Source organism: Callospermophilus lateralis, chromosome 16 (assembly GCF_048772815.1).
Source record: "Callospermophilus lateralis isolate mCalLat2 chromosome 16, mCalLat2.hap1, whole genome shotgun sequence".
NCBI lineage: Eukaryota > Metazoa > Chordata > Mammalia > Rodentia > Sciuridae > Callospermophilus > Callospermophilus lateralis.
Window position 1 is genome coordinate 58,236,772 of NC_135320.1, and position 11,458 is coordinate 58,248,229.

General features: G+C 42.8%; 1 protein-coding gene across 2 annotated transcripts; it reads left to right on the forward strand.

Moving 5' to 3' along the window:
• Positions 1 to 939: 939 nt before the first annotated feature.
• Positions 940 to 9,638, forward strand: Odf1 (outer dense fiber of sperm tails 1). Of its 2 annotated transcripts, none has more exons than XM_076836314.1 (2): positions 940 to 1,259; positions 9,197 to 9,638. In XM_076836314.1, the coding sequence occupies exons 1-2, from the start codon at positions 940 to 942 to the stop codon at positions 9,636 to 9,638; spliced, it is 762 nt and encodes a 253-aa protein (XP_076692429.1). The 2 variants fall into 2 exon arrangements, with proteins under 2 accessions (XP_076692429.1, XP_076692430.1); XM_076836315.1 differs by having other exon boundaries at positions 940 to 1,212; positions 9,195 to 9,638.
• Positions 9,639 to 11,458: the final 1,820 nt, after the last annotated feature.

Below are 11,458 nucleotides of genomic sequence, written 5' to 3' on the forward strand. Positions count from 1 at the left end.
CCAAATCTGAGGCTAAGAATGGTCCAGGTCTAAAGTAGAGCACAGGAAATGCTAGAGCGAGGATTTCTGGCCACTGTCTAAAAGAGTGTCAAGGACCAACATGTGGGATACATTTGGGGAATCTGAGGGCTTGAAGACAAGACCACAGTTATAGCTGCTGAGAGATGGTGACCAAGGACAGGACTCTGAGCACAGAAATGGCAGCTTCCAGGCAGGATCCCCACCCATGGAGAACTGAGGTTCCAGGACAGCCAGGACCCCAGCAAGCCAAGAGCAGGCAGGTGAGGTGAGGCCGTGTGAGCTCCTGGGTTTGATCCCCAGCAGGGGTTGGGTGGGGGGAATGTGCAGGACTCAACATTGGGACTCAGAAGGTCAAGGACAAAGGCTGACTTGAGGAGGACTTGACAGGAGAAAGAGAACTACATGAAAGTTCTTTATATTCTTCCTGCCTGGAACCAGAATGAATCCCAGAATAAAAAGAACAAGACTAAGCCTCGGGCAGAAGGGCATTGAGAAAGGAACCAGGCAGCTCCTGCCATGGGCGCACCAAGATCAGCCCTGGCAAGCCATGGCTCATCCTCAGAGCACACACAAGTCAGGGACGTTCAAGTTTAGTCCCGTGAACCCAGGAGCCAGGATTGCTTGGGAGACACCCAATGTGAAGGTGAATGAAATCTCAACATGAGTATGTTTCTGAGAGTATCTCTGTAGCTCTCAGGAGGGTCTCTGGAGAGTGTGACTGGGTCTGGTTCACATGGCAACCAGAAGATTATGACATACTCAGAGGATGGTGAGGTCACAGAATACAAGCCTTAAAGTAAGTGAGCCATGTGAGTCTCATTTATTTTTAAAAGAAACCTCTGAGAAGAGCTTAGAACAATTTTTTCCCTTGAGTGCCATTTCCCAAAGGTACTCACTGAACAATAAGGTGTGACTGTAATGGCTGCACTGAGTTGTCTTTTGGACAGTGTTAGAAGGGACATAAAGAAGGTGGACAGAGAATTAAGACAGTTGAGATGCATCGATGAATTCAGCACCCGATGCCTGTGCGACTTGTACATGCACCCGTACTGCTGCTGTGACTTGCATCCCTACCCATACTGCCTGTGCTACTCGAAGCGATCGCGGTCCTGCGGCCTGTGTGACCTCTACCCGTGCTGCCTGTGTGACTACAAGCTGTACTGCCTTCGCCCGTCCCTCAGGAGTTTGGAGAGGAAAGCCATCAGAGCCATCGAGGACGAAAAGAGAGAGCTTGCCAAGTGAGAGAACTCACTTTTAGATCTTTAGAGTTGGTTTCTCAGCCCCATCAGTTGAAATAAAGGGGGGGGGGTGACAATTGATACTTGAGCAAAGATAAAAAAAATGTTCAAGATAATGACTCTGGTGACTTAGGAAAGATTTAAGAAAAGAGTCAATGGGTCCATAATGGGAATGGTGAGATTCTCCAAAGACAATGTAACGATGTTGAGGGCAGCTGGTGGTTTATAGCGGGAGTGCCAACTTGACAAATTAGGTGGCTTTAATGAGGGAAAGAAATAGGGGGTGTCATTAAAAAGCTATTGGAGGCAGCAAACGAAACATTTTTTCTGGTTATGAGTAAAGTGATTTGAGTATATTTGGACTTACAGAAATGTCTGCAGGACAAGTAATAGTAATTGATCAAATCCTTAATGTTTGCCAGAGGCTTTAGGAGCAGGAGAATAAATTGAACAATAGAGGCATTTCCTTCATTTTGTAGGAAAATCTTTCTCCCCTTCCTCCCAACTCCAAAGACTTACAGTTCCTCTGGAGTTGAGGCCATTACATTGGCTTTCCCCTCCAACTCCAAAAAAAGCTGTGGAAATAAACTACAGAACTCAGTTGCCACTTTCAGAGGAGACTTGAGTTGGGTTTCCATGGAATTGGGGAATCTAAAAAATGTTTAGTTTTGATCATATTTTCTTTTTTGCCTGGAGTAAAGAAGGAAATCTCTCTATGTAAGTCATTTAGTTTGCTACTACTGATAAACGGTGGTGGAGAGTGTTGTCCTCTGGCTAAATAAATCCTGGCCCACCAAACATTGGAACGGTATGTAGATGTTGAAGGATGGACAAAGCATTTTCACATATTGATGGTGGTAAGTGAAAAAAGCAAATCTAGAAAAACTGTTTAATATGGTCCTATTTTTTAAAAGAAGCATAGATAGGTAAGATGCCTAGAAAAATAGATGAACGATGGGTGGGTGGGTATGTAGAAGAGAGGTCCCTTGGCAACAGTGACAGTGGTGTTTCATCGGAAGGGCAATAGGACAGTAATTGTCGAGGTCATCAGCCTTGGCCAAAGATCAGGACTGGGCCTCCCTCATAAACTGAAATGGAGCATTCACCTAGAGATTCATGAACATATTCTTTGAACCACTGTTTATAAACTTGATTTCCTAATTTCTTCACACTGTGAGGAAGGGCTCCTTGTGGGCAGGTCTATGCCCACTCCCTCTGTACCTCGGGTCTTCTGAGCTCCCCTCTTCCCACACCCCCCAGGGCAATGCCTCTCTGCCCTTTGCCATCAGGCTCCTTATCCCACTTTAGAGACCCTATTTTTTGGTGCTCAGTTGGCCCAACTTTAATTCTCATCATACAAGAGGTGATGCTTTCTCTAGTTTGTGATGCTTATTCTGACAGTGTCTGGGTCTTGGCTGTTTTTGTTTGTTTTCCTGTGCCATTAATTCCTGGATCTCTGAATGGATAACTCTTGAGACCATTTTAGAAATGACCTCAGGCTTTTGCCTTCTTTTTTTCTCCTCCCAGATACTTTTCTTTCCATTCATACTATGAAAGTTCTATGCTCTATTTCTGACAGCCTGACATCTCCCTATCCAAAAGGGCTTAGTGCCACCTGTAAACCTAAATCTTCAATTTTCCTGAAGAGAGGTGAAAATGTTCAGCTGTGATCCCAGCTCCAATCCCAGAGGACTCACACTGTTAATATTTTTTTCTTCCGGTGAAATACCTCCTTTTTCTTATCTTTAAGCTAGCTCCTGATCCATGACTAAAGAGATCCAGAAATATTATGTTGAGATAACTTTTTTAAAAACGATCTTTGGTGTGAAATCTCGTCCAAGGCTTTGTGGATTTAGAATTCATATTCACATGACCTTTCACCCTTTTAAAGAATGCTGAGGCATTGGTTAATTGTGACATATCTTTCAGATGTCATTCTGGGTTGTCCAGAAGGTTCTATGTTCCTAGTCTGTAGTTGCCTCCGCCCCACTGAAATTACTTTCTATGCGAGAGTCAATCTGTTTTGTGTCTTGGTATTACTCTAATAATGAGTAAAAACTCTTGGCCAAAAATTTTTAAATTTCATCCATAAGTTTCTTGAACATTCTTGAGTATGTCATTTTTATATATGTAATATTCATATAATATATAATATATAACATATAATATATGGGTAGATGGATATGTATGTATATGTATTATATGTATATATACGTATATGTATTTTATATATATAGCTTTTTCTTTAGACCAGGCATAGAAGGTCCAACTCATTTCTTGCTTGAGTAGCTGCTTCAAAAGTCAGTGTCAGCCTGTACTCCTAGCTACTACATGGGAGGTTGAAGCAGGAAGATACCAAGTTTGAGGTCAGCCTGGGCAACATAGCAAGACTCTGTCTCAAAATGAAATACAAAGGACTGTGGGTGCAGGTCTGTGGTAGACTGCCTGACCACCCTGGGTACTTGCAAGGCCCTGGGTTTTATCCCCAGTACCACGGGGTTGGGGTAAAGGAGGCAGTGTCTTCCTTAGTAGGTACCCAATTTAGCACTTTCGTTTCTTTAGCTTTTTCAGTTTGCCCTGTCCTTCCCCAATTACCTTTTATGCCTGAAGCACTAGACATGCCCCTGACTCATCCTCACTCGTCTGGATCTAGAAGGACTGGGGTAACTGAATTTGGTTTCCTTTGGGGAAATCCCCACATCATCCTGCCTTAAGTTTGTACCTGATTAGCCACGGCACTTCATGGGGTTCCCTTTCCTCATTACTAAAGCTGGAGGAATAAACCAGCTCCAATCCATCTCCAATCCTGACCATGGTTTATGACCTAATGAACAGATGCAGGTGTGGCTTTGACACCGGCACTAGTTCTTCGGCCAGATGAATCTTGGTTTACAGTTGTACCTTGAGCTACACTGGACTCAGAAATGAATTCTGAGGATGTGCTTCCATCCACTCACGTAAGAGCCTGTGGTTGGCCTAAATCTCAACAAAAAATTCCCTTCAAAGTCCCCCCAGGAGGCCTGCCATCTCAAAACTTCAAAAATCTGCCCCCTCGTTTCTTTTCTGGACTCCCCTCCTACTCAGGAGTTTGAGGTTTTCATTGAGTCTTCTCTCAGTCAGTGAGTCAGGGTCAGACTGGGGCTTTATGACTGGTAAAGACTGGCTTTCCACAGAGAGCCAGCTTCCCTGTGTCCTCTGAGAGAAGAGCTGGCCCCTGGTTGCTCTCTCATCACAATCTCTTTGTACCCGTCGTCTTGGAGCCCAGTCCCCCTTGGTTTCGAGGCTAGGAGTTGCCACCTAAGCCTAAAACATTCTTTGTGTGTGTGTGTGTGTGTGTGTGTTTGTGTGTGTGTGAGAGAGAGAGAGAAAGAGACTAGGGGTGGAACCCTGGGGAGCTATACCACTGAGCTACACCTCCAGCCCTTCATTTTATTTTGGAATAGAACCTCATTGAATCACTGAGGCTGGCCTCAAGCTTACAATCCTCTTGCCTCTTGAGTAATTGGGACTAAAGCTGTGTGTCACCATACCCAGCTGGTGAAAATAATTTCTATTATTTAGTTTGACCTTATTGTTTAATGATATAGGACTTGGGCCTTGGTCACTTAAAAACTCAGATTTTGTCTGGGTCTTGTTTTTTTATTCACTGGTGTAGAAAAAAATAATTACATTCTAATAGAAATAAAATGTGATGTGTTGGTTTTGAAAGAAGTATTGGGGAAGTTGTTGGGTTTTTGTTTGTTTGTTTTGCATCAATAGCATTGGTTACTTGAAAAAATAAAAGCTTTCTGAAGTTGCTTCCTTTATCAGGAAAGAAAGAAAAAAAAATAACCTCAGATTTTGGGTAAGTTCGTTTACAGAAGGAATGATGAAGAAGGATTTTCTTTATTGAGTAATGTCTACGTACCCAGTATCCACATTCATTTAATTCTCCTAGTGTGCCTTTGGGCTGCTATTATCTCTATCATCATATGGTTGATGAATCAGATCTAGGGCAATCGTCTTGATCACTGAGACATCCTGGAGCCCTGACTTGAAGACACATTCACCTGAGTGAGAAATTCATGTACCTCACCACCTGGCCACTGATTCTCAAAGTGTGGTCCCTGGATCAGCATTAGCAGAGTCACCTAGCACTTATTAGAAATGCAAATTCTCAACTCCACACCAGAGCAACTGAATCTGAAACTTGGGGGTGGGGTGGGGTAGGGGTGGGGATCCAGACACCTGTGTTTGATCCAGCCCTGCAGGAAAGTCAAATGCAGCCAGACTACACTGTTTACTCCTTGTTGAGTGACACTGTCTGCCATATTAATACCAAAGTCTAGGGAAGGGAGGAGAGGAAAAAAGGAGAAAAGAAAGGGAAGGATGTGTTTACATGGGTCTTTGTAAACATGGAAGAGAAGCAAAGTATTCCAACAAACCTTAGAGAAGGCTTGGCTTCCCCTTGCTCTCAGGTGGATAGAGTAATTTTTGACATCTTCCCTTATTAATCACAGGAATGAATATGAGTTATATCTGTATGAAGATGGCTGCTCATATAGCTCCTCATGGGCGTGGGTGGTGTGTTTCACATTCAGGAATGTGGTCTGATGTGCAGGTGAAACTCAGCTTCTGCAGAGTGAAAGACTATCAGAGTGCAGACACACAGGCACCTCTGGTCTGAAGCTGTCCCCAGCTTTTCTATGAGTCTTCAACAGAGAACCAAAGGAACTGGTTCAGCTCTGTGATAAAAGCATAGGAGTTAATCTCCCCTTGCCCAGAACTCCAGAGAGCCATGGGAAATCCCATTTAGGCTAAAGTCAAGTTGCAAGTTCAGAGTTGAGTCTGATGAGCAAAATGTGACTCCTGCGAGTTCCCTTAAACCCACAGGTTCTTGCTTATAACCACTGAGATAAATGCAAGAAGAGACCTGACTTGGCCAAGAGTTTTAGGCCATTTCTCAAAAAACCCCCAGTGTGGGATAGCTATATAACTGCTGCAAAGAAGCCAAAGTGGTAGGGATAGGGGAGAAAGAGGGAACAAAATGCATGAAGTTGTACCTGGGATTCAGGCATCTAAGTGGAGATGGACCTGGAGCTGGCAATGCCTGGTGGGTCTGGTTGCCAGATCCATCTCCTATAGATGGCAGGAGGGCAGTCACTGGGGCCCTAGAAATCCTGCTTGGGGTCTTTTGGCCCTCTTTTGTTAGTCTAAGCCCCTTCTTTACAGCAGGATATGATGCAATTTGACTCAGCCCATGTACACACCGTGGAGAATCTGAGAAACTCTGAGTGCCTACTCTCCTCTGTGCTTCACTTATGGCCTTGGCTGTTCTCCTTCAAGCTCTGATCTTATTTTTTTGGGTACTAGGGATTGAAGCCAGAGACACTTTACCACTGAGCCACATCCCCAGCCTTTTTATTCTGAGACAGAGTTTCACTAAGTTGCTGAGGGTCTTGCTAAGTGTCTGAGGCCAGTCTCAAAGTTGTGATCCTCCTGTCTCAGCCTCCTTGTCACTGGTATTACAGGCATGCCCAGCTTCAAGCTATGATCTATCCAGAGAGAGCAACATGTCTAGAGTTTGCGCTGTTTCTTGCATTTTTGTGAGTTATTCTCTATCTAGTGAGATAATGTGCTTGATCTCTGGGCTGCCTCTCAGAGATAGCAATTTCAAAGTCCAGTTCTCTTCCTTTCTTCTTAGTATGGCCTAGGGTATTCCAGTATACCCAGGGCAAAAAAGATTACTGTACCCCCGCCATCCTCAGATTCCTTCGGGTTGGGGGTAGAAATGGAGCTGAGTGACTTATTATATAGTCCTCTGGGTATATGACTCAAGTTGTTTCTGTTTGCCTCAGTGTCTCTTAGGACCAAGTTGTACTTGGTCATTTTGTAATTAGCCATTAAGAGTCTTGGTGTATAATTTGCAGTACAATTGGTTCACACTATTAAACCAATCCTGTGAAGTCTTGTCAAGTGAAAAGTGAAGATTAAATTCAGTGTGTGTAGCATGAATTTAAGAACCTACACAAAACTGTATGTAGAAACACACACACAGAAAAAAAGTGTAACACAAAAGAGTTAAGTGTGGTATGTAATTATGAATTTTAAAAAAATATTTAATAGGGCTGGGGATGTGGCTCAAGCGGTAGCGCGCTCGCCTGGCATGCGTGCGGCCCAGGTTTGATCCTCAGCACTACATACAAACAAAGATGTTGTGTCCTCCGAAAACTAAAAAATAAATATTAAAGATTCTCTCTCCTTAAAAAAAAAATTAATCTTTTTCTTTATAGTTTCTGGACCTATATAACTTATATAACAAAAAGAAGCAAATGTTTAAACAAAATTTCAGCATAAAAAAGGCAATACAATGATAATCACATGTGCACCACAGTTATTGTGAAGATTAAATGGAATAACTCTTTGTAACTTGCTTAGCACTTTCCATGGCAAATTGTAAACAAACAAATAGCAACAACAGAAAAAGACAAAAGCCTAACAACCTAACCATGTGCCAATCACAGTTGTGACTTTTTTTTCATGCATTAACTAATTTAAACCTCACAACAACACAATAGGTAGGAGACTACTTATTGTCCCAGTTTTACAGATGAGGAAATTGAGACACAGAAAAGTTAAAAAACTTGTCCATGTGGCAGAACTGAGATTTAAACATACTCTATAGAGTCTGTGCTCTTGGGCACTTGGCTTTACTAGTTCTTGATGTATCCTAACTGATCAATCAGTGTGAGCTGCTGTTAATTTCTTATTATTAAGGATTTACGGGGCTGGGGATGTGGCTCAAGTGGTAGCACGCTCGCCTGGCATGCGTGGGGTCAGGGTTCGATCCTCAGCTCCACATACAAAGATGTTGTGTCCGCTGAGAACTGAAAAATAAATATTAAAAAAAAAAGATTTACATTGTAGGACATGAATAGCAACTGTCAGCTTCTCTAGGAGCCATGGTAATGCCATTTGACAACTGGTTCTGATCTGTAGCATTTTCCACTTGCTGTGGTGTAAATATTCCTTCCATGATTGATTTTGAACAATTAATGTGAAGTCACTAAATGAGGAGCTGAGAAATGAAGAAGCACACATGAGCTCTTGAAAGCTGGTAGGATCCCAACCAGCAAGCCACACTGGTGGGTGGTCCCATATCTGATGGACACAGCCCTGCCAAAAGGATTGAATTCCTTCTGGCACCAGGTCACTAGAATCTGGAGCCACTTCATGGCAGCAAGAGGAGTGAGGCCCAGTGGGCAGAGCCAGGTCAGTTCTCTCCTGCCCTGTTTGCTGATGGAACTTTTCAAGTCAAGTGTTTGAGTGATTGTCCAGTGGCGGAGCTGACAGTCATATTTTTATTGTTTTTTTTAGACAGGGTCTTACTGTTTTGACCATGTGGTGGGTCTCAAAACTCCTGGGCTCAAGCAAACCATCTGCCTTTCCAAGTAGTATATAGTGTTTAAATGGTATCTTTTCAATTGTGTCCCATTAAAAAACTACTATGTCTAAAATTGTAGAAACAACAATGATAATTGTAATAATTAAATAAGATTTGAAACATGCCAAGCACAGCATTAAGTAAAATGCTATCCTCTCATCTAATCCTCTAACAGGTATCATTATTATCTGTACTTTACAGATGAGGAAACTGGAGCACAGAGAGGTTAAGGAACCCCCCATGGTTTCATAATTAATAGGAGGAGGAGCTAGAATTGAAATATAAAAGACCTGAATGGCCAAGCACCCATTCGTTGTCAACAGAGGCTGACCTGTAGGGCAGTGTGATTCATGTAGTGGGACTCTTACTTTTTATATTCCTCGTTTGTGTAAATTTGATTTTTCATGATGACTAGTGTGAGCTTTTGTTATTAAAGGGAGATAGATTAAAATATGGCTTCTTGGGCTGTGTCTGAGCTCCTTCCTCTCACTCTGTCCTTTTTTCTCAATTCCAGGCTCAGAAGAACAACAAACAGAATCCTGGCCTCCTCTTGCTGTAGCAGTAACATCTTGGGGTCAGTGAACGTGTGTGGCTTTGAACCTGATCAAGTCAAAGTACGAGTAAAGGACGGAAAGGTGTGTGTGTCAGCTGAACGGGAGAACAGGTACGACTGCCTCGGATCCAAAAAGTACAGCTATATGAACATCTGCAAAGAGTTCAGCTTGCCACCATGTGTAGACGAAAAGGATGTAACTTACTCCTACGGCCTCGGCAGTTGTGTCAAGATCGAGTCTCCATGCTACCCTTGTGCTTCCCCCTGCAACCCCTGCAACCCATGCAACCCATGCAACCCTTGCAGCCCCTGCAGCCCTTGCAACCCTTGCAACCCCTGCGACCCCTGCAACCCCTGCTACCCCTGTGGAAGCCGATTTTCCTGTAGGAAAATGATTTTGTAAATTGTGCTTAGGAATCCATGTCTTAGCCAAAGTCAGGTACTCCAGCCAGGCAGCTCTTCCAGCATTTCTCTTCCCCTTCCCATGGCCCTTGTTGTTCAAGTACATAGGAAACTAAATACATAACTGCAATCTGCTGTTGTCGTGTGCAAGTCTTTTTATTCCGCCTACTCCAGGAGCCCTGCAGAGTTAGTGGGCATTGGAAGAATGAATGGATGGGGTACTGAGAGATGCTCTCCTGTGTCATCCTCCAAACCCAACTATCTCCAAGTTCCAGGAAGCATCCCTAGAACAGTCTTTCCAACTGATCCAATGAAATGGTCCAGCCCAGAAACCACACTGCAAACAGAGAATCTAGCAATTAAAAACAACCACTTTTTTTTTTCTTTTGTTGGTACTGGGGATTGAACCCAGGTATATCACAGCCCTTTTTATTTTTTGAGACAGGGTCTTGCTCAATTGACCCGGCAGTCCTTGAACTTGCCATTCTCTTGCCTCAGCCTCCCAGGTTGCTGGGATTGCAGGCACCATTACACCTGACTCTATGGCAGCTGTCTCTTTCCCTCAATTCCCGAAACTGGTTTTAGGCATGGAAATTCAGGAGCGGAAAAGTACAGACTTCACAAAATGATAGCATAGTTCTCCTGAATTTGGATCCTCGTCGCTAGAGCCATTGAACTATTCTTGGTTGTTAGGACAGAAATAGAAGTAAAGGAAAAACAAGATGATGGGGAGGGATGATTTCAAACCTGACTCTCAGCTGGGCAACTTGGGAGACTGAGGCAGGAGGATTGTAAATTCATAGCCAGCCTTAATCCTGTCTCTAAATAAATGGCCAGGGATGCAGTTCAGTGTTAGAGCACCCCTTGGTTCAATCCCTATACCATGAACAAAACAAAAGAACTCTCTCAGAGGGAACATAAAACCCTCTAGTTTGCATAGTAAGTCTTTTTATAATAGCCTTAGATGTATAAGAGTTGAGTGGTGATTCTCAGTCTTGTCTGCACATGGGAATTATTTGGGAAGCTTTAAAAATATGCATGTTGGAGCTGGGTGTATAGCTTAGTTGCCTAGCATTTGCAAAACCCTGGGTTTGATCCCCAGTACAACAATAACAAAGCCAAACCAAAAAATTTTTGATATGGGGATTTGAATCATGTCCTCAAGCATACTAGGTAAGCACTGTACCACTGAGTTACATCTCCAACTGAGACAAGTTCTTACTAAGTCATCCAGGCTGAACTTGCAATCCTCCTTGACCTCCTGAGTAGCTGGGATTACAGGCATATGCTACTGCACCTGACCCAAACATTTCTTCAAAAGAGGAAAATATACAGATGCCTGTGTCTTCTCCCCAGAGATTCTAATGTAATAGATTTGAGAAGCAACCTGGGCATTGAGATTTTTAAAAGCTTCCCCAGGTAATTCAAGCATACAGCTAAGATCAGGAAGCTCTGGGTGAGATCTTAAAGTTTTTCTTTAAAAGCTTTCAAGTTCAAGATTGAAAAATAATTGATGTTGATGGTAGATAAATTTTGCTCTCGATTGAGGGAACTAATGGCCCTCTATTACAAGTAGTGAATAAAAAACATTGAACATTCCCAAAATGTATTACCTAGCAACGAGGTATAAAATGAATGTTTGTGTATGCTAAATTGTAGAATTGCCCTCATGTCTTGCCATATTTTGATTATATGTTCATAAATATTCTAGTTTCTAAGTTATAATTTTTTTCAGAACTGGAGATGGAACCCAGGATCTTACACATACTAGGCAAGCACTCCGCCACTGATCTACATCTCCAGCATTTTTATAAATTTTAT

What these genes read in the sequence shown, in the direction of transcription:
- Odf1 (XM_076836314.1), top strand. Translation starts at nt 940, where the DNA reads ATGGCTGCACTGAGTTGTCTTTTGGACAGTGTTAGAAGGGACATAAAG. An exon ending in GAAAAGAGAGAGCTTGCCAA is followed by an intron (nt 1,260 to 9,196) that starts GTGAGAGAACTC and finishes TCTCAATTCCAG; the next exon opens with GCTCAGAAGAACAACAAACA.